At 40.3% G+C, this 22,286-nt stretch overlaps 3 protein-coding genes across 4 annotated transcripts; 1 reads left to right on the top strand and 2 right to left on the bottom strand.

The window, feature by feature from the left end:
- Nucleotides 1–6,805: 6,805 nt before the first annotated feature.
- On the bottom strand, nt 6,806–13,521 carry folr (folate receptor). Of its 2 annotated transcripts, none has more exons than XM_033630877.2 (5): nt 13,355–13,521; nt 8,802–8,934; nt 8,466–8,654; nt 7,386–7,521; nt 6,806–7,146 (listed from the first exon to the last, which is right to left on the bottom strand). In XM_033630877.2, the coding sequence occupies exons 2-5, from the start codon at nt 8,928–8,930 to the stop codon at nt 6,869–6,871; spliced, it is 732 nt and encodes a 243-aa protein (XP_033486768.1). In that variant the 5' UTR covers nt 8,931–8,934; nt 13,355–13,521; the 3' UTR covers nt 6,806–6,868. The 2 variants fall into 2 exon arrangements, with proteins under 2 accessions (XP_033486768.1, XP_078023272.1); XM_078167146.1 differs by lacking the exon at nt 13,355–13,521 and adding an exon at nt 11,073–11,132.
- Nucleotides 13,522–15,116: 1,595 nt separating this feature from the next.
- Nucleotides 15,117–18,171, top strand: anapc15 (anaphase promoting complex subunit 15). Its single transcript, XM_033630702.2, has 5 exons — nt 15,117–15,216; nt 15,552–15,673; nt 15,761–15,820; nt 15,960–16,100; nt 17,277–18,171. The coding sequence occupies exons 2-5, from the start codon at nt 15,554–15,556 to the stop codon at nt 17,322–17,324; spliced, it is 369 nt and encodes a 122-aa protein (XP_033486593.1). The 5' UTR covers nt 15,117–15,216; nt 15,552–15,553; the 3' UTR covers nt 17,325–18,171.
- Nucleotides 18,172–18,306: 135 nt separating this feature from the next.
- Nucleotides 18,307–21,056, bottom strand: tomt (transmembrane O-methyltransferase). The gene is made up of 4 exons (XM_033630701.2): nt 20,781–21,056; nt 20,508–20,704; nt 20,210–20,332; nt 18,307–19,015 (listed from the first exon to the last, which is right to left on the bottom strand). The coding sequence occupies exons 1-4, from the start codon at nt 21,040–21,042 to the stop codon at nt 18,818–18,820; spliced, it is 780 nt and encodes a 259-aa protein (XP_033486592.2). The 5' UTR covers nt 21,043–21,056; the 3' UTR covers nt 18,307–18,817.
- Nucleotides 21,057–22,286: the final 1,230 nt, after the last annotated feature.

The raw sequence follows: 22,286 nt of genomic DNA, 5'->3' as shown, positions 1-22,286 counted from the left end.
AGAGGAGGAAAAGAGGGATGGAGAGAAGAAGTAAAGGCCAGGTAACATGGGTCACTTTCAAGTACAGTAGGTTACCAAGAAAACTACCTAAAACTCTAAAGACTACCCTTACAAGTTAAGAACTTGTTAGAGCTGTCTGCAATATTTCTATGAGGAAAATATGATGAAAAGTAAAATAATGTAGAAATATTGGACCTTCAAACACATCAAGTCAACTTTTTTATATCGTACATTTAATTTAACAAGTGTAAACTCAATGTGCTTAAGATACATCATACACGACAAACATAAAATATACGATAAAAACAAATAGAGTAAGAAGGTACTATTATTATCATTATTCTTAAAAAAGGGGATATAATAACAATAAATACTAATTCCTAAAACAAATAAAAATACACATACAAACCTAACCAAAAGCTTGTGAAAAAAGATATGTTTCTAGTTTGCTTTTAAAGGAGCTGAGTCTGGGCATGCCCAAAAATTCAACCATATTGGCGAGAGATTGCAGCTGAGATTTATAAGATAATTAGGACGGATTTAGTCTATTCATTTGTCAGGTTATACTTAGGAAAAATACTTGAAACTTTCCCAAACTAGTATTTATCAAAGATACTTTTGGCAAGTAGCAGGAAAGCCATGACTCTTGTTGGCATCAGTGGTTGCAAGTTGATCCTCCAACACTGGCCCAATGGCTGGGGATTATAGATGAAATATACTGTATGGAAAGACTTACTTTTATTTTAAGACTTGAGATGGAAAAATGTACAAAATACTGGGAGAAATGGATTGTGTACAAATGCGGTTGAAAAAAGTGTGATACTATATGCCTGGATGTAGGTGAAATATGCACTGGGATTTGACTGTGTAGCACCCATGATGACCTCATGTTCTTTGTTTCTAAAAAAACGAGTTAAAAGAGAGAACACTGTTATAGCAGACTGTAGTTCATGTGGAAGACAATTCCAACCCTTTTAACATGAAAAGTAAACTCTATTGTGGGAATATTTTGATTAAAAGTCAAAAATATAATATAATACAACATCCTTAAACCATGTTTGTTGTTACACCCTTATTTATTTAGGAACAGTACTGTTATTACCAGCATGAGAAAATCAACATGCCACATGGCTTTCCTTGGAAGCTCTGTGACCAGTGGATTTTTCAGTCTTAGGTGTGCCCATCTTAGTCATCTCAGACCAATAACAACAATTGTTTTATGTAAAGCACAATTGTATTAACAATGCAACGACATATTTGGCAACCAGCTGCTTGTGTTTAATGAGCCCAAGATATAACACCTTATTTGCCCCATTTTACCTGATGTTCGAAATGACCTGACTTCATGCTAATAGAGGAGAAGCAGTGGAGGAAAGTAACTATTTACTTATCTTCTTGACAGTTATGTAGTAAATTTTACGCAGCTTTATACTCTGCTACATTCAAAGAGAAATATTGTATGTTGTACTCCACTATGTTTATCTGACAGCTTTAGTCACTAGTTGCTTTGCAGGTTCAGATTTTACATACAAAATGTGGTCAACAAATAAAGTATAATGCAGCTGTATTCAGTTAAACATACCAGCACTTTGACCACCTACAATATTGAAATGCTACATACACGCATGCATATATCATAACTGTCCAATAATATGAAAGGGGTCAGTTGAGGTGGTTTGGCCATCTGATAGGATGGCTCCTGGGCATGTCCCGTTAGAGGTGTTCTGGGCACGTTCCACAGGTAAGAGGCCCTGGGGCAGACCCAGAACATGCTGGAGGGGCTATATATCTCATCTGGCCTGGGAACACCTTGGGATCCCCCAGGAGGAGCTGGAAAGTGTCAGTGGGGAGCTTTGCTTCACCTGCCGCCCCCTGAACCTGGTCCCGGATAAGCATATGAAAATGACCGGAGGGCTTTCCTATTTGAATATCAGTGTGACCTGCAGCCACCGAGGAGGCCAGCCTGCTGCAATTTCTCCAGCTTCAATCCAGTTATGCAATCCTTTTCTTTTCTACACACACATACACACACACACACACACACCCCTGCAAGGTGTAACTGTCCACCTAGAGGCCAGACTGGAAAAACACAGGAAACAGTCAACCAAACACACACTGCACATTATGTATTTTTCTCTCTAGTTGTCCACAAAAAGTCTGACTCCTAAAATGTGGTGGAGACACACACACACACACACGCACACACACAAGGAAAAAGAAAGTTGGATTCAAAGTGAGGAGAGAGGGTTAGAGTTGAGCAGGGTGGTGTGTATGTGTGTGTGTGTGTGTGTGTGTGTGTGTGTGTGTTGCCAATGACCTCAGAAAAGCTGAGTATTAATAGCCACAGGGACAGTAGCCATCCCAATTCTATTTCTGACTATGGCATCACACTGTGTATGCCTGTGTGTGTGTGTGTGTGTGTGTGTGTGTGTGTGTTGACTGTAAAAGACTGTAAAAGCATGTGGCTTTACAATTTGTCTGCATGCAGGGATCATAAAAGGGCGCTGCAAGATGTGACATCGTAATAAAACTATAATTGGTCAGCAATTCATCTTAAAAAGAAATTATTTTGCCCTTTTTTTGCATCTTTCTGTAACTGTCTGGTAACTCTGGAACAGGAGTTAAAGTCCGTAGCCACGCTAAAAATACAGTTAAAGCTGTAGTGCTCATTAAAAACCCCAAAAACCAGATTCTAAAATAGATGAATAATGGATAGACAGCTTTTGTAAAGTTGTGCCTGAGGGTCAAGCCAGAGAACAGGTCATGCTGCTCCCTTTACATACCCAATCTTGATGAGAGGGTCACTTAAGCCACTTTATAGGGGCAACACTATTCTGTGTGGACATCTCAGAGTCAGCTGTCCAGGTTCAACTTTACATCCTTAGACTCAGCTATAAATGCAGGAGTTTAGCCCAACTTCTAGCATGTTATGACACGTAGTAGTTAAAGGAGCAGTGTGTGTGATTCAGTGGCATCTATCGGTGAGGATTGTAGACTGCACCCATCTGAACCTTCTTCCGTGTGCCAAGTGTAACCGCCCAGTTAGGATTCCTGCAGTGTTGATTGTTCAGGAGGTTTTTTTTTTAACCAGGAGTGGAATTATCCGCAGAGGTCTCTTCCTCGCCATGACAAATGGACCAGGTGATTAAAACTTATGAAAACTCTGTGCTCTCTCAAAATCTGTGCTTTTCCTATGTTTTAAGTTTATTTTTAGTTTATTTACTTTATTACTTGTTGTTTGGCTCATTGCCGAGTGGCTGCTAACTATGCTGGCTAACACGAAAACGCTAATCTCTCTAGAGCCAGTGTTTGGTGCCCGTGGACGAGGAGCTGCTCCCTATGTAGATGGAATCCAGTGGTTCCCTAAATGATGGATCATCTTCCAAAAGTAGGTCGCAGGTCCATTTTGACTGGACCTCAAGTGACTCACAAACGTGTCGAGTTTGTAAAAAACACACTTTATTTTTAGATACAGTGAATTTCCTGCGCAAGCTTTTATTTTGAAGTGTTGACAAACAGCTACTTAACAGAAATCGCCAAATGCTAGTATGATGCTGAATGTAGTAAACTTTGTGGACCTGAAACTAAATGACTATGGAGAAATGTGGACACCGTGGCTGGGCCAGTTGGGAACCACTGATACAACGGCTCATTCTAAATTGACGAAAACACAATTCTTATTTTCAGGTGATTATACAGTAAAGAAAACATTCTTTTTATATTATAATCCATTTCTTCCAATATATATACCCTTAAATCTCATACACTGGGCCTTTAAATAGTGTTCATATCAAAACCAAAATAGTGATGATATCTGATCATGGCCAATTCTTCCATAATATCTGACATATTAAAATACTATCTGCTAAACATGCAAGTATCTGAAAAGTCCACCATCCAAGATACAGTAATGCAATAGTTTTGCTCTTCTGTGCCCAGAACAGCATTATTGCACTGTTCATGTAGTATTTCAGTTTCTCTTGTTATAAATAACACTTGCATTCAGCGTCTTTAAACGTGTAAAAAGGCTTCAGAGCAGGAAAATGCTTAAGGTAATGTAAACTGTGTTGCATGAATTGAGGGGATTATGACAAATTGATGGTGTTTGTTGAATCCTAGAATAAGTATTCTTTTAGTTCAACATAGAAAATACTGGAACATTGTCATACTCATGTTTGAATAAAGCTGTTGGATAAATTATGGCCGTGGCATTAACAAACAAAGGCCACACCTCTCTTTGCATAAACTGTTTAATTGCTATTGCTATTTAATTGCAGCTGCTGCCTTAACAAACATTTCAACAGGAAAAAACAAAGGAGCAATTTAGAATTTTTATGTTGTCAAGTTTTAAACGGTCTATAGGAGCTTTAGGCATGCAGTTCATGCAGAGAAAAGAGACAGGAAAGACTGGCCTGGGGTTCACAGCTGATCTTGCAATGTGAAATTACACAGTGGTATCATCAGGAAGGATGTTATTATCAGCTTCAGAAATGTAGCAGCACTTTGACACGACTGATCTCTGACACAAGGTAGGGCCACACTTTCAAAATATAACAATACTGTGGACTGCATCTTTCATTTTTTTAAATGTACGATATTAATCATCTCATAACGTGAATATAGAAGTACAGAGTGCACAAAAGCTGCTAAATATATATCAGCCAACATGATGATCAGCCAAGGTCCTCTCTGCTCAGGTCTTGTACACACACCAGCCAACCATTCACAAGACTTATTCAAAGACCTGACAGAACACATTAAGACGTGGCACTGACGCACACATATGTAAACTCATGCCCATCACACACACACAATCACACACACACAAACTGTGTGACACAGGAACACACTTAAACATAGGGGGAGGAAGTGAGACATTAACACACCCTCACTCTTTCTCTCTTTTTCTTTCTTTCTCTCTCTCCCTCTGTCACACACACACACACACACACACACACACACACACACACCCAAGGGACTGGAACTCCATAATTACCAAGCAGTGGAGCCCACTAACCACTAGCTGGCCCAGAGTGGTCATGTGACGGTGTGATCACTGGGGCCCGGTGCAGAGAAACATTTTCCCTGAGTGCAGATCCTGGGTCTGTTTTACGGTTTCCTCGCTGGTGGTTGAGGTTATGAAGGGGTTATTAAACTGATCCATAGTTTGCACTCAGAAATATCATCCCAGCGCTGTGCAGTAGTACAGTATGTGGCAAGTCACTTCATGCCTTGTCCAGTTGCAAACATTTGATTTTGTTTTATTTTCTTTATCTGTACAAATTTTCAAATCTATTATACTGTTTTTTTAACATGTGAAACTGCTGTGCTGCCTTTATTTCGGCTAATTTTCCATTTGAGTGGTGAAACAATTATGTAGTTTTTCATGTTTTGCTATTTTTTTATTATGATGGAGAAAGCAAAACTGTGTTTGTCTTTCATGTTTCCAAACAGGACAGTTGAGAAACCAACACAGTTCATGTTGAATTTGATCCCATTCATTCACACCATGAGGACATTTTCCAGTGTTCATGTAGCAACCGATCACAGCGCCATGGATACAGGCTTGATGTTTGGATCGACAAGAAATTCTGAGGAAATTAATAAGAAAATAATAACGTAAGAAGGAAATGAAAAATTCACCAGGAACTGCAAAACACAAAAAATAAAACAGGGGGAGAGTAAAGACTGGTAAATTATTAGCCTCCCCCGTAGTGATGTGCATCAGATGTACTGCACATTACTGTCTATTGTTCTAGTACTAAGGCAGACCGTTTCCAGATGTTCTTTAAAGATTTTTTTATTTTACCAAGGTATCAAATTTATGACAAACAGTGGTGCAGTGGTTAGCATTGTCACCTCACAGCGAGAGGGTTCCTGGTTTGAACCCAGGGGTGGGGGAGCCCTTCTGTGTGGAGTTTGCATGCTCTCCCTATGTTAGCAAGGTTTTCTCCAGGTACTCTGGGTTTTCTCCCACAGTCCAAAGACATGCAGGTTAATTGGTGACTCTAAATTGCCCGTAGGCGTGAAAGTGAGTGCGAATGGTTGTCTGTCTCTATGTGTCAGCCTTGTGATAGTCAGAGGACCCTAACAGGATAAGCGGTTACAGAAAATGAATGAATATCAAATTTAATGAATTATACAGTGACATAACTTCTACTTTATTGTTGAACATTGCTGAACTTGCAAGTGGGGGCTTCAGCCACCATACAAGGTGGGGACTAGCTCACCTAGCACCACTAAGCTAGCTAACGTTAGAGCTCCTCATCTACGAGTAGATGCTTCCTTCTGTGCAGTGATCAGGCAGTGATGCAGTTGGTAGGTGTAGTTCGGTTGAAAGAAAATAGTTTCTACCTGAAACTGCTCATAACATGGTCTGTGGATTACTGTGAGTAACCGGGTCATGATTTCTGGAAAGAGACATCGCTGTTGAATTTTTCCAAATGTATTTTTGTACATCTAGTTCCATTATATCTGACAGAAGGCAGACGTTTCTATGACATATATCTCCATCAGTGTTGGAGATATCCGTCATAGAGATGTCTGCCTGTTTAGGTTTGAGTTACAGAGTGTCGGCAACACTCTGTAACTCAAACCTAAACAATTTAGATTTATGAATAGCACTACAGGTAAGAGGAAAATGTGTATTTCTTTATTTACTTCTATACTGCAAGAAAAGAACATAGACAATCATTACCAGGAATTTTGTAAGGTGATCAGTGAATCTCATTTTAGTTAGGTGGAGCAAGCCAGAGGGGTCTTTCCATCACTTAGGAGACTAAGTGACTCAAAAGGAGACAAGAGGAGCATTTGAAAGCAGTTTTATTGGCACCTCAAAGCTGATACAGGGTAGGTCAATGATATCATTTTAGTGCATCATTACAGAGAAAGATGCAAAAGCCAGGAGGAGTAGAGTCGTCAAGGCAAAGCTTTGTTTTCCTGGCTGTGCACTGTTCAGGTAGTACGCGGCTACCTTCTTGTTGGGGTTCTCCCCAGTGAACCATAGCTGCATGCAGCGTCCTGAGGTTTTGGTGTAAGTGGTATAAAGGTAGGAATTGGACCAGATTTGTTCACACATGGACTTGGGTGTGGGGTAAACTTCGGTCCACTTTCTGCATTTACTGTCCTTAGGGCATTGGTTGGTACCTGTAGGTGAGACAGAGGGGAGGAATTTGCATTGAAATTTAGTGATTACCTGGCAACAAGTAAAAGCAGTGTAATGGAAGATCTCTGTATGTGTTTATGAGTGAGTCACTGCATGGTACTGTGTGCACATAGTCAAAAGTGTTTTTTGGGTAAGACAAGTGTGTTAATGTGGATTCAAATGTATGATTATTTTGAGTAGGTCTGTGTGTGCATGCATGTGTGTGTGTTCATATACCAACCTGAGCTCCAGTCCCACCCTTTGTGCCAGTCAGTCTTGCAGGTGATCTCATTCTTGCAGTCTTCCCACCATTCGTGGCAGTCCTCTTTACACAGAGGCACATCCAAGATACGCTCCTTACGCCAGCTCTGATCCACCTACACACACACACGATTGACTAGTTTGTATGATCCATAATTTCAGAACACAAGTGATGTACACCAATGAGCTAAAACATTAAAACCACTGGCCGATGACATGAATAACATTGATCGTGTCATTACAATCCAGTGTTCTGCTGGGAAACCTTGGGTCCAACCCCTGACCCCATTGCAGACAAAGTAACCCCGTCATAGCAACAGCATTCCTCAAAGGCAGTGGCCTCCCCAGTAAGGACAATGCCACAACATAAAAACAAATCACGAGTGGCCAAAGAAATGTGACAAAGAGCTCCTGGCATCCACCTGGCCTTCACATTCCCCAGATCCCAATCTAATCTGGCAACTGTAGGACGGGCCGGTACCCCACCTCACAACCCATAGGGCTCAAGGGATCCACCAATGCCCTGATGCCAGACATCCCCCAGATGTCCATGCTTCAACAGGTCAGAGCCAAGTCAGATTCAAGGAGGTTCCACTGTGAATTGAGGGAACCTCTGGAGTGCTGGCACGTCCCAGGAATGCTTGATCAGATTGGGATATCAGGAATTTGAAGACCAGGTCGATGTCTTGAGATGTCATTGGACTAAAGGTTCCCTGGTTTACCTGGCAGTGGTTTTAATGTTTTGGCTGATTAGTGTATGACAAGAATTAAACTCTCTGCCCTTACAGTTACAATATGATCCGTCAGGAGAGTTATAAAAAGCGTCCACAAATTAAACTGGGGCACATTACAAAGTCTCTATTTAGAACTCGATCTGCTGGTTAATTTTTTTTTTTTATTACTATGATGACACTGGCAACAACCTGTATGTGGATTTAATTGGCCTGCCTCTCAGTCGTTTCATCTTCTTATGCTGCCATCTAGTGTTGCAACTGGCTAAACACAGATACGAGAGAGAGAGAGAGAGAAGAGAGAGAGAGAGAGCGAGCACAATACACACTTTCTGTATCCAGGGTCCCAGGTGTGGTGAACACTCATAGAAGCAGGTGTCCTGTATGAAGTGTTTCTTGCACTGAGGGCTCATGATACCACAGTGATTCCAGTTGAAGTTGTACAGGTAGGAGTTATCATCGTGGGCTTCTTCACTAGTGTTGGCAGTACAGCATGCATTGTCTTTCCACGGAGCACACTGGAAAGAGGAGGATGAAAGAAGGGTCATTTTATGCTGCTTTTTTCTCTGCCCCACGTCTGGATCGGCTGTGACAACATGATCAGAAGGAAAAAAACATCCCAGTTCCCCAGCATTTGATTTGCTTGAGACATTTATGTTCATCACCTGAAGATAAAGTTGTCCCTCAGGGCCAGGGTTTACTTTGTGGTGTTTGGCGTCCATGCACATGTTGAGTTTGTCCAGAGACAGAGTGCCACTGGAGAGGGCAAGCAGCAAGGCCAGGATGACCCACATGGCTCTGCAGCAGGGAGGCATTAACATACATTAACTGGTGGGAAAAATAATGGGATGACAGCCAACATACAGTACTGGTCAAAAGCTGAAATGCATATCAAAGGCATGCCCTGTAACCTCTAACCTGAGTAAAACACACTGTAAAGATGCTGTTGATCCCTGGAATGGATGAACACCAGACAAAAGTCTTCATACAGTCAGGTCCATAATTATTTGGACAATGATACAGTTGTCGTCATTTTGGCTCTGTACACCACCACAATGGGTTTTAAATGAAACAATGAATACCTGCTTAAAGTGCAGACTCTCAGCTTTCATTTAAGGCTTTTTTCAAAAATGTAGTATGAACCGTGTAGGAATTACAACCATTTCTTCACACAGTCCCCCGACTTTAAGGGCTCATAAGTATTTGGACAAATTAACATAATCATCAATTTAACAGTCAGTTTTAATACTTGGTTGCAAATCCTTTACAGTCAATGACTGCCTGAAATGTTGGACACATAGGCATCATCAGATGCTGGGTTTCTTCCCTGGTGATGCTCTGCCAGCCCTTTACTGTAGCCGTCTGCACTTCCTGCTTGTGTTTTGGGTGTTTTGCTCTCAGTTTTGGCTTCAGCAAGAGAAACACATGTTCAGTTGGATTCAGGTCAGATGATATGACTTGGCCATTGCAGAACATTCCACTTCTTTGCCTTAAAAATGTCTTTGGTTGCTTTTGCAATATGCTTCAGGTCATTGTCCAACTGCACTGTGAAGCATCGTCCAATGAGTTTTGAAGCATTTGGTTGAATCTGAGCAGATAATGGTGCCCCAAACACTTCAGCTTTCATCCTGCTGCTCTTGTCAGCAAGACAAGACTTCACTAGAATAAATACAGAGGGTTTATCACAAGATGCAAACCATTGGTTAGCCTTAAAAATGGAAGGCCAGATTAGAGTTTGTCAAAAACCATCTAAAAAGCCTGTACAGTTGTGGAACAGCATACTATGGACAGATAAAACAAAGATCAACTACCAGAATGATGGGAAGACAAGAGAAGGAAGAAGGGAAGGAACTGCTCATGATCCAAAGCACACCACCTCATCAGTGAAGCATGGTGGAGGTACTGTTATGTCATGGCCATGTATGGCTGCCAGTGGAACTGGTTCTCTTGTATTTATTGATGATGTGACTGCTGACAAGAGCAGCAGGATGAAAGCTGAAGTGTTTGGGGCTACATTATCTGCTCAGATTCAACCAAATGCTTCAAAACTCATTGGACGATGCTTCACAATGCAGTTGGACAATGACCTGAAGCATATTGCAAAAGCAACCAAAGACATTTTTAAGGCAAAGAAGTGGAATGTTCTGCAATGGCCAAGTCATATCATCTGACCTGAATCCAATTGAGCATGCGTTTCTCTTGCTGAAGCCAAAACTGAGGGCAAAACACCCAAAACACAAGCAGGAAGTGCAGACGGCTACAGTAAAGGGCTGGCAGAGCATCACCAGGGAAGAAACCCAGCATCTGGTGATGCCTATGTGTCCAACACTTCAGGCAGTCATTGACTGTAAAGGATTTGCAACCAAGTATTAAAACTGACTGTTTAATTGATGATTATGTTAGTTTGTCCAAATACTTATGAGCCCTTAAAGTCGGGGGACTGTGTGAAGAAATGGTTGTAATTCCTACACGGTTCATACTACATTTTTGAAAAAAGCCTTAAATGAAAGCTGAGAGTCTGCACTTTAAGCAGGTATTCATTGTTTCATTTAAAACCCATTGTGGTGGTGTACAGAGCCAAAATGATGACAACTGTATCATTGTCCAAATAATTATGGACCTGACTGTACCTCAGCTGTAGTTTTATTGTGGGCAGACATTGCTGTAGTAAAGGTCAGGTTTTAGCATCCCAATAGAGGTTTATTACACAAAATGAGTGACAACGGCTCAGTGAGTCACCTCCCCTAAATGGAAGTTAAGCACTGACTCACAAAAGTAGGTGGCGAAAACAAAAAAAAACTCCATCATACACAACCATACAAACTCCGGCCCCTTCACAAATCAAGGGACACAAGATTATGTAAGCATAAAAGGAACTTAAAATCAGCTTAACAGCACTAAAACACAGGAAGTACCACAAGAGCAATGTTCTGTACCTCTCCCATGGAGCAAAACAGCAAAAGGGAGGAGGCAAGGCGGAAGAAACCACTTTATAGGTGGGGTACCCCCAAAGGTGAACGTAGGGTACAAAAACTGGTTATCAAACGTTCCACATATTGTGCACAGAGGTCTAAGCGTGTCAGGTAATAACAACTGAACCAAAAATTTTTAAAGATATTTTTTAGGGCATTTTTGCCTTGAATTGATAGATAGTGAACCATGAAAGAGGGAGAGAGGGGGAGAGGCATGCAGCAAAAGGCCACAGACTGGAATCAAACCCAGGCTGCTGTGGCAACAGCCTTGTACATGGGGCGCCTGCTTTATCCACTAAGCCACCGACGCCCCACAACTGAACCAAATTTTTTGGAATTATAATACTCAACATTCATTAGACTTGTCACACATATTACTGCGGTATAACTGAACCTGTTAGATAAGTAGAGTAAGCACAGAACTTTATCCACCTCAGTCACTTTTATATCATCCAACCAGCAGGTGTCTGGGTATTTGGATCTGACAGTATCTTGTCTTGTTGGTTGTCCATTGACAGCAGAGCTCTTTAAAGTAACAGAGTATTACACATATTTTAATATCATTATTTAATCACTGTGTGTGCCACAAACTAATCCCAATCAGTTTAGACTTTTTATGCTCAAGTTCCTGGAGGAAGTGTGATAACGAGGGGGCCTGTGAAGTGTTTTGCCAACGTTTTTTTAACGTCTCCTCACTGTTTACTTAATATGTATCCACTGCATAATAGATAAATGGCTGTCATCAGTTATATTGTTAACTGTTATTTTCTGAAGATGGAGGACCGTGTTGGCACAAGCAGGACACAGCTGCTGTCCACAGCGAAGGGCCATAACCTAAAGGGATGTTCATTCACCCTATTTTCTCAGCTTTCTTTTTGGGACCGTACAATTTACTTTGTGTCACTGGGTATAAAGATGGACCACGTGTCTCCTCTTCCTCCTACTATACAAAGATGAAGCCAAAATATCCTGGCTAGGGGGACTTGCATCCTGCGCTGGTGACGTCATTTGGAGCCAGTCTGCACAGTAGTGATTGGGAAGAGGAGCTGCGGTATCTAGTTTCCACTCATACAAAATAACACTGGATCATACAGCAGCATGATAAGACCTAACTAAAATGACAGAAACCATCTTTGGGAAAAATTAACTTAAGGTGTAGGCTACTTTGATTTTTTTTGTGTGGCCCATTTCCCGCTATCACCAGGGGGACGGGGTTTCTGGCCTATATTGCCTGCCTAGTGGCAGCCAGCCACTAGGGGGAGCTCTCACGTCCATCTTTATACACAGTAAAGGATTTTGCCCAAGATGTGCTCAAGAAAAGAAATAAAGCGAACTTGTTGAGCAGCGTAAATACCCATTTTTTGCCCCTATCTTTACACAGCTTCTTAAAAACAAATTTCTTGTGATTATTTGTGTTTTCTCCTTTTTTCCCCCACAGTTACTCCCATAATTACAAAGTTTCTTTGGACAAAACAACCAAAACTCTGTCATTAAGTTTTATAAAATCTATAAGCAGAGAATTGTAGAAATTGTAGTGTTTTGCTGAGGGATGTAAAGTGCATTTTCTTTATCAAAAATTACAATCTGAAGTACAACATTTCAAAAATGAACAAAAAATCTGTCAGCAAGTTGGTGATATAATAGCCTTTAAACAAATGATCAATGTGACAAAGTGAGTCAGACTGAGAGAGATGTATATCGGTTACAAACAAAACCTATTTATGTCAGCTCAAACTTTGACTGGTGTTAGAGGTAATGAGGTTAATGTCCTGTAACACAATATCTGATGGACATTGGCCTACTGAGACAAGCATTTGTTATTCAGGTTCTGACGTGAAACACACAGGTGTATAACTCACCTGTAACATTAAAACGCAACAGCTTTATTTAAGAATTAGAATCTGATGGTTTTTCACTGCAGTAAAGGTTTTTGTTTCCCCTCTGTAGCATTCAGTTTTGCTCTCATTTCAATGTGACAAATCATCCAAAACTGGGAAGTCAGAGCAAAGACACTTACAAATAAACTATATATATATTTACATTGCTGGATGTAACACAAAAAAGCCAAACAAAGAGACTGTAGATGTAACAGAAATAACTGAAGAACTCCTTCCCTCACTTATCAGAATTTAAAACATACCCTACAACCTAAATACATTTATTTGTATTCATAATGACTTCATGTGGCATCTCATTTAGACACCAATGAAGACTTCAACAATCAATAATGAACAGATTTACATTACCTTGTAATGACTCCTTCCTGAAGTGATGATCCTACAAATCGGAGTCTCGAGTCACCTCTTACACACTTCTCAAGACCAAATAAGCCACATCTGCGCACAAATATGTGTGTGAATGTTTCCAAAGTCCAAAGTCTGCTTCATTTGTGAGGGTGCTTGAGATAGAACGAAGGAATGTGAAAGAGGTGGTGGGTATTTGGTCAGAATTTTATTACATCTTTGTTTGTCTTATCTCAAGGTCTTCCCTTGCTCTCGCTCTCTCTCTCTCTCTCTCTCTCTCTCTCTCTCTCTCTCTCTCTCTCTCTCTCTCTCTCTCTCTCTCTCTCTTACACCCACACACACACACACGCACACTTGACATTTGATGTGACATGTTAGTGTGACCTAGGAAGGCAGGAAGAGGAGTAAAAAAAGGGGGCAGTTAAGATAAGTTTCTGCTGCATCTGTGTTGGTCATCTCGTGATTCAAATAAAACTTTTAACGCTAGGCTACAAACACACTGAAGTGGGCGGTTAATTTGTACAAGTGTCGGTTCAACAGCTTTCTCACTGTTGGACTTGAAGATTGAGTCAATGTACGTTTTGATTTCATTGATGAGTAACAAAAATAAAGGTTAATAATTAATATATTTAGATTAAACCACCAGTATGGTTTGTCATTAGCATAAGCGTGGACTTCAATGACATAACTTGGACTCGAGTCAAACAAGAAAGACTTGCAGCCCGACTTGGACTTTAACACCAATGACTCGTGATTTCACTTGAACTTGAGCATTTTGAAATCAAAATACTTGACACCTTTCCCCATGCAAAGATTAGAAAGTATGGCATTTAAAGTAGTTTTTAAGTGTTTTCATTTAGACATAAAACATAAAGTGTGCAACAACATACAATATCACTTTCAAGGAAGACTAGTTGAACAGAAAATATTTTGCAAATTTGGGAAGAGAAAATCTATGGACATTTTTTCCAGTATAAAATGAGTTTACAAGAAGTCAGGACAGACACACAAAATTCATTCTGTTGTAGTACTGATAGTGGTAGGCCTATATGAAAGTGCAATGTCAGCCCTACTTTTATTTTTATTAGCCAGTTGTTTTAACAAATGTGTTTTAAACAAAAAAAATCGAATTTTGAAAAGCGTTCATGATATTTGTAAATTTTAATATATTATTTAGGCTACCTGTTATTAAAATGGCACAACATCTGGTGGTGAAGAGCACATTGCGACTTATTTAAGACTTGAAACTCAAAGTTTATGATGTGGTACAAGAGTCGGGACTTGTTAGTCTTGACTTGGAACTTGAATCAGCACTTGCCTGTCCTGTCTTTGGACTGGACTTGGGAAGACTTCAGACTTGAAAACAATGACTCGGACCTGCACTTTTGGTAACAACTTTAGTTCCTACATTCCCTATTGCCAAATGCTCTGTGTGAAACAAAAGATGAACGTAATAAATTCAGTCTTCTACCTTTATATTTATTTACAATGCAATTTATTGGTCGAAAAATTAACACTCAGGTTCACAGATGGAGGAAAATGCCCATATAATAACCATTTACTATGTTAACAACAGGTGTCCCTCGCTGTTGATTGACATATTAATCAGTATTTTTTCGACAAACTACATCAGGGAATATTTGCATTACTATCTACACAGAACATTAACATCACTATTAACATACTTACCAAAGTCTATTCGTGTTTCTGGTTCACTTTCCTGGCTCTACTGCTGCCACCCTGGCGGAACTATTGTGAAGTGACACAGGACTAGAGGACTCCGGAAGTATTGAGTGATGAACATCAGCGACTTCCGGTTAGAGTTGTTTTGAATTTTTTTGAAAGCTGGAGCGATAGCCTGGCAGGTAAGTATATTATCTTCAATAACGCAACAAATAGCGGGTAAAATACCACATTTTTGTCGCTATCTTTTACATTTAAGAGTTTGTTTGTTAACAAAAAACAGGACGACTTAATATCGTACGTTAGCGATGTGTTAACGTTGCGTTAACTGAACGTTACCGTGTCCCTCCACCACTACTTAGTCATTTAAAATTGCGTTTGTATCGACACATACACTCTGGCTCCCCTTTTTCTAGAAAACCAGGGCTTTATTGTTTTTTATTTTAGCGTTAAAACCTCTGGGCTACACACAGGGTCGCTAACTGTCACCGTGTTTGTCGTTGTCCCCTTGTGACAGACATGTCCACGCTGTTCCCCTCTCTCTTCCCCCGGATAACGGAGTCCCTCTGGTTCAACCTTGACCGACCCTGTGTGGACGAGACGGAGCTGCATCAGCAGGAGCAGCAGCACCAAACATGGGTAAACACCTCAGCTGAGACACAGGGTCTTTCTCCCTCTCCCCATGCTAACATCTTAACATGTGCTCTCTGTCTATCTCTACCACAGCTGCAGAGCATTGCTGAGAAAGACAACAACCTGATGCCCATTGGGAAACCTATTTTTGACGTAATGTGTCCTTTAGATCTATTCAACAGATGCATTTGAAATGAAAATGCTGCTCTTGATTTTCACCATGCCACACTATGACACATGTACTAGTAACATGGTTCCTTCATATATGTCATCTGGCTTTACTGTGGCGCAGGGGGCATATGAGGAAGAGGAAGAGGAGGATGACGAGGATGAGGAGGACAGTGAGGAAGATTCAGAAGATGAAGAGGACATGCAGGACATGGATGAGATGAATGACTACAATGAGTCACCTGATGATGGCGAGATTAATGAGGTGCTTTGAATTATGATGAAGTATTTTCCCTGCCCTGCAGTCAGTATAGCGTTAAATGACTGAGGGCAACTAGTGTATCATTTTCACATGGCTCGACACTGTTAAGAAAAAAAGAATTTGTTTAAATATACGTAACTTAATGGACCAGTGTGCAGGATTTAGGGGGATATAACAAGTATGTTGTCTTAAGGGTATAATCACCTGAAAATAAGAATTGCTGTGTTTTCGTTACCTGAGAAGGAGTTGTTTATATCTACATAGGGAGTGGATCCTCGTCCACAGAGTTCACCGTGTTGCACAGCCATATTTCTCCAATAGTCCAAAACAGACTAACCAAATGTTGGGTCTCGATAGGGTCATTTGCGTTTTTGTGTCGCCCACCATAGTAAGTAGCCCCTCTGCAACAAGCAGTGTCAGAAACACTTTTTTTTTTTTTTACGTGAAACTGCTTTATTTGGTGTTTTTATTGGTTTAAATTACCGTGTCATTTGTGTAGGAGAGGAGGTAACCTCTGGATAATCCGGATTTTGGTAAAAACCTCCTGATCGTCTTGATCTTAAGTTATCAGAGAAAAGAGGTGAGCACATAATAAAGTATGTCACACTTTATTCGGTGTGTTTACTGGTAGCCAAAAATGTGAGGTTTCTACACTCAGGCTTTCACCTCACTATCTGCATCGCCAATTTCCCGTCTCCAAAATGTTCGTAGGCATGGGTCAAAGTTTCTCCCATCAAGTCTGCTTTCATAGATCACAGCTTTTGTGTGGGAAGTGGCATACACCTCTTTCAGGCCTTGTTTTGTGCATACGCAATGTTTATAAATGAAACCTCTGGTTCATTTATTATGGAGAGGAAGAGACCTCTGCAGATTTTGGCTCCTTGTAAAAATCTCTAGAGCAGTAAACACTGAAGGGATCCTAAGTGGAAGTTCAGGCTTGGCACATGGGAGAATTTTCAGATGGGTGCAATCTGCAGTCCTCACCGCTTGTTGTCACTAAATTCTACACACTGCTCCTTTAATTGATATTTTTGAATTAAAGGCACAATGAATAAATCTCTAAAATACACTGAAAAATACTCTAAATTACATAAAATTGTTGTTCCCTTTTTAGCTTCCTTTCTTCTCCCCAAAAAGTGAAAACATAGCCTTTAATCTAGCTCTGTTTCTTTCTGTCAGGTGGACATGGAGGGACCCGATCAAGACCAAGACCAATGGATGATTTAAGACAAAAGACAATTTTAGTCTCCATCAAGCTGTCTGGCACTGAATTTTTACTCCCCACATAAAACACGACTGCTGTTCCTTCAATCTGTGACACAGATATATTTTTTATTTGTGTATACAGAAAAAGTAGTCACGAGCTTACATCGTGATGTCCTCCAGCAGGAGGTTGGGTGAGTCCAACACAAAGTGTCTCATTTTAAGTTGCAGTTGGCCTTTGAAGGCCCAGGACGTAGTTGTAAAATGCTGTGAGCGTTGCCACCTAGCACACACACACACACACACACACCCATTCACTCACACACAAGGTCCTGCTGTTTTGTAACCAGTCGGGCACACACCCACACGGTGACAACAGTAGCCATCAGCCCAGTGATCTTTCATTTAAACTTTGACCTTGTCATATCTCAATCATGTGCCACTTCTCAGAAAGCCTCCAAACAGCTGACTGAGCACCAACAACAGTTCAGTCAGCTAAATAATTTGTTACCTATTAAGGAGACTAACAAATATCATATAGTGCAATTCTGTTTCAGAGTGTCGTGTTAGCTGCTAATCTTTTGTTACGGATTTCACATTTGTGGTGAAATCTTCATAAATGCTTGCGAAATAATTCAGACAAATCATCAGTTGTTATTTAAATAAAAGATGATATTTTTTATTTTTCAACTCTGTCAAAGGTAAAAGCAGCCATTACTGTTGATGACTGTCAGTTGAAATACATAAAACAGTGTCCATCCAGATACTCACATATTTATCTAAAAGGATTGCTTGCCAAGCCTTTGCTTATTTGTACTCAAACGAACAGAGGCCTTGACGTTTTGTATTAAATTAAATAATTTTGATGAAACTGTGTTTTTCTGTTGTCTACATTTTAGTATCTTATTGATTGAAAAAACACACTCACAAAATGTAACATGGAAGTAAGGGGTGTGTGTTGGGATACACCCAGTACTGATAAAGAGATCTGTGAATTTGGTGGTAATAAAATTTGTGATTGGGGTGGTACTGATGTCCACAGTTCACTTTATGCCATTAAACATTTGATATCTGGAAAGATTTGAACAGGTAATGTTAACATTTCCCAGCTAAAGGCCAATATTTTCTTCAGTATTGAACTTGTACATAAAGGATATTTATAATAAACTAATAAAAAAATACACATCATTAAGTTTAATTTGCATATTTAATGAATTGATCCTCTTTTTTCTCAAAATTTGTGATATTTTTTGAAGACTTTTTCCTGCTTTTAAAAGACAGGTGGGAGAGGATAATGACAGGGATCCCCAACAGGAATAAAAAGGTAGATAATATTTCCATATGAAGACAAGTGTTGTGCACATAGGGTTGCAATTTTCAGGTGAATGCAGCTTTTCAGGGAATTATTTAAACTGTTTTTCATCACATTTTCTTTCAGATTAGTTTTTACATAAGGTTTACTATCATCAGTTCATCCCTCGCTACTCCAAAAATGTGTATCTGTCTAACAGTGTAGTCTATTTGATTCCCTGGTACACCAGCTCAGCCATCCCGTCCCTGATGCCTTTGCTGTACTCAAGTGTGGCCCGATGGACCTTCCACTCGTACAGGCCACTCTTGCGAATATGTCTGAGGAACTTTGGAGCCCCGGGGAACAGCACGTTGTCTGCAACGATCATAGACCCTTTTCCCAGCAGACCAGAGCCCTCCAGCATCTGTAACACACACACACACACACACACACACACACACAGTATCATGTAGCTGAAGGAGTTGACCAGGTAACAATGGGGAGGATCCCAACTAAAAGATATTAATTTAAGAACAATTTCAGTTGCATTTATATTATTAACACACCTTGATATCCTTCTAAAAACTGCTTTTTCATTTTTTTGATTATTTTTGTGGGCTTTTTGCCTATAATGGACAGGACAGTGTGTGAAACGGGGAGACAGAGAGAGAGAGTGGTGACTGACACGCAGCAGGGGTTGCAGGCTGGACTTGGACTATATTGCACACTTTTTTAATAGTATTTTTTCGTATTTTTATTCTAATTTCCTTATACATTGTTTTCTGTTTTTTTGCAATAATTGCTTTTAATTTTCATTACATTTTCTCTCGCTGTGTTCATAATATACACCAATACATCAAAGCAAATTTCTCTTATGTGAAAACCTAGTCTTCTGATTCAATTTTTTTTTTAAAGCTTTAGCCAACTTACAATTTATCTTCATAACTCTACTAATATAGACAACGTTTACTTACACTAGGTAATATCAAGGTTCCTACAGCTGAAAGTTCTATGTAAGACTTTATATTTTTATTTCCTACCAGCCATAGGACAGTTAACTATAAAAGAGGATTTTAAAGGAGCAGTATGTATGACATCTAGCGGTGAGGAGTGCGGATTACATCTAACTGAAAATTATCCCATGTGTTAAGTTTAAAATCTCTATTAGAATTCCCTTAGTGTTGAGCCGAATTACTCACAGTGGTCTCTTCCTCTCCAAAATAAACAGACCAGGTGATTAAAACCAGTAATAATACTGAATAAAGCAGTTTCATGTTAAAAATCAGTGTTTTTCTGATGCTGTTTGGCTCATCGTGGAGGAGCTGCTAACTACGGTGACGCAAAAACATTAATGTCCCTGTCTAGAGCCAGTGTTTGGTTTGTCTTTCTTGGCCACTGTATTGTGCTGGAATCTGCGGACAAGGCCTGCTCCTTATGTAGGTATAAACTCATTCTAAGGTAACAAAAATATGATGATTCTTATTTTCAGGTGATTATACACAGAAGAAAACATCCGTATTTTATTAGATTTCACTTCTGCCAATATATTGTGCGTAATCCTACACACTGGACCTTTAATTCATATGTAAATGTACTTTCTAATAATTTATTGAGTCACCTGCAGATCAGGGAGGTAGCATTTCTTCCAGTGGTCCATGAAGACAAAATCTAGCCTTTCCAAACCGTAGTCAGACCGCAGCCGAGGGATCACCTCGTCAGATGGATTCACAATGAGCTCCACCTGTGGAACACACAGCATCGATGTCTCATTGGTATAAAACTCTCCATATTCAATACATGAAACACAGAAAAACAGGGATTTATGTAAAAAATAAAGGTGATGCTCTGTAGGCAGGTCATTGGGCCTTTAGCACATGGATATATAGGCTATAATGTTTAAGTTTCTGCTCTCTCACCGTGTCATCGTCAAACCCTGCCAGACGGATGATTTTCTCAGCGATAGCAGCATTTCTTTGGTCCATCTCGATGCTATAGAGCCTGGCACCCAGGGGTAGAGACCGGGCCATCCGCACAGTGCTGTACCCACAGTGGGCGCCCAGCTCCAGCACCGTCAGAGGGCTCTGCTCCATCAGCAGACGATCCAGGATTTTCCCTTCGCACGAAACACATCATGTAAAATCATGCCTGTCACCAGATAAATTTCTGTGTAAGGTCAATATCCTCCTCACCTTTCTTAGGCCCAATGTTGCTGATGAACTCCACCTTGCTGCACCAGACATCGAAGGCGTCCAGGATGCTGTCGGGGTCTCCAGGGGTGGCATGAGTGAGGACGTACTGGTAGGCACGCTCCTCGCGGCTCAGGCCAGTAACACAGTCGTTCCATATCCTGACCAGGACCGCCCGATAGAACAGCACGAAGTAGAAGCGGCACCTGATGATGATAGTCAGCAGGAGGGGAAGGAAGGCCAGAGCAATAGCAGGAGACACCATCCTAGCTCATCTAAAGAAACGCACAAGTAGATTCATCAGACACTCGTACCTAGTTATGTTCAGTGTTGTTTATGTCAACATAATAGATGTATTTATTCTTTGTTTGAATGAGGTGGTAAGGTGGTGATGTCTCCCTGCTCTCTGTACATCAATGGACTAGAATTGCATTGGCCTACTGTATTTGAAATCAAACAGTGCTGCCCTGTAGTGTCAAAAAGAAGCTATCACACTGCCCTTTCGACCTCTGGTATAGATGTTCAGGTGCAGTAAGATCCTTAATAGTTTAAAGGAAGTTAGTAGCAGTTTATTTCAACCATGTAAGTAGAAAATAACCCAAATAATCATACAGTAGTAGACAGACGTTAAAAAAAAACACAGGACACTAAAGGAAGCATGAAAACTGAAAACAGCACATAATGATTTGATTTGCGTGTCCAAAAAGGAGTGGGAGGAAGTACAAACTATAAACAAACTTTGCTTTATCTGTCCATCAGTGCTGCAAGATCTTTCAGCCATTTCCTCCTGATGCTTGCTGACGCCTGAAGTTTTGTAACTGTCAGGCACATACCAGCGGTAGTATTCTGCAGTGAAGGTGCAAAAAACTGAAGTGATAGTCCTTTGCAGTAACATCATATGTAATTTCAGTACATTTTTAGAGGCAAATTGATTGTTACCACATGTAGTCTTCATGGGCATGGCCTTGAGACTCCACAAATCTCTTTGTGGTATCAAGACTCTGCAGCTAGTCTGGTGCTTTTGTAGTGTTCCATGTGTTAAATGATCAAAGCCATTAATTAATTACGACAAAACTACTGAACGATCACTCACAACTGACAAAAGATCTTTACTTAATGCAAATAAAGCTGGAAAAGTGTACATCATTCTAAGGTACATTTTGGGAATACCAAAAAGGGCCATTATTATGAGACCATTTTAATACAGTCTGATATTATTATTTTAATAATCTCTCCCTGAAACAACAAATTTCAAAGTGATTAAACACATCTGACACAGACTGTCCTAGTTTTGAGTTATGCAAGATCTCCACAGGAACCATCTTTCATGCTTCGCTCTTGCGGTAGATGTGAGAGAAAGTGCTGTGCCTCTCTAGATGTTTCTACTGCCTCAGGTAACCGCAGGCTTTCTGCACCACACAAGAGATAGTATAACAAAGTATGTGAATCAAAATAAAGTCTCACTTACTGTCCCATGAAAAACAGACAAACTCACCTGGTGACTTAAAA

This window comes from Epinephelus lanceolatus, chromosome 4 (genome assembly GCF_041903045.1).
Source record: "Epinephelus lanceolatus isolate andai-2023 chromosome 4, ASM4190304v1, whole genome shotgun sequence".
NCBI lineage: Eukaryota > Metazoa > Chordata > Actinopteri > Perciformes > Serranidae > Epinephelus > Epinephelus lanceolatus.
This window is presented reverse-complemented; position numbering and strand designations above follow the sequence as displayed.

Bases quoted from the DNA above. Each gene is read 5' to 3' on its own strand.
- folr (XM_033630877.2), bottom strand. From the start codon at position 8,930: ATGTGGGTCATCCTGGCCTTGCTGCTTGCCCTCTCCAGTGGCACTCTG. The intron at 7,522-8,465 runs GTGTGTATTGTG...GTGTGTGTGTAG, and splicing joins TGGGACCCTGGATACAGAAA to GTGGATCAGAGCTGGCGTAA. The intron at 7,147-7,385 runs GTTGGTATATGA...TCTCACCTACAG, and splicing joins AGGGTGGGACTGGAGCTCAG to GTACCAACCAATGCCCTAAG.
- anapc15 (XM_033630702.2), top strand. From the start codon at position 15,554: ATGTCCACGCTGTTCCCCTCTCTCTTCCCCCGGATAACGGAGTCCCTC. The intron at 15,674-15,760 runs GTAAACACCTCA...TCTCTACCACAG, and splicing joins AGCAGCAGCACCAAACATGG to CTGCAGAGCATTGCTGAGAA. The intron at 16,101-17,276 runs GTGCTTTGAATT...TCTTTCTGTCAG, and splicing joins ATGATGGCGAGATTAATGAG to GTGGACATGGAGGGACCCGA.
- tomt (XM_033630701.2), bottom strand. From the start codon at position 21,042: ATGGTGTCTCCTGCTATTGCTCTGGCCTTCCTTCCCCTCCTGCTGACT. The intron at 20,705-20,780 runs GTGAGGAGGATA...TTTCGTGCGAAG, and splicing joins CAACATTGGGCCTAAGAAAG to GGAAAATCCTGGATCGTCTG. The intron at 19,016-20,209 runs GTGACTCAATAA...TGTGTGTTACAG, and splicing joins GCTACCTCCCTGATCTGCAG to ATGCTGGAGGGCTCTGGTCT.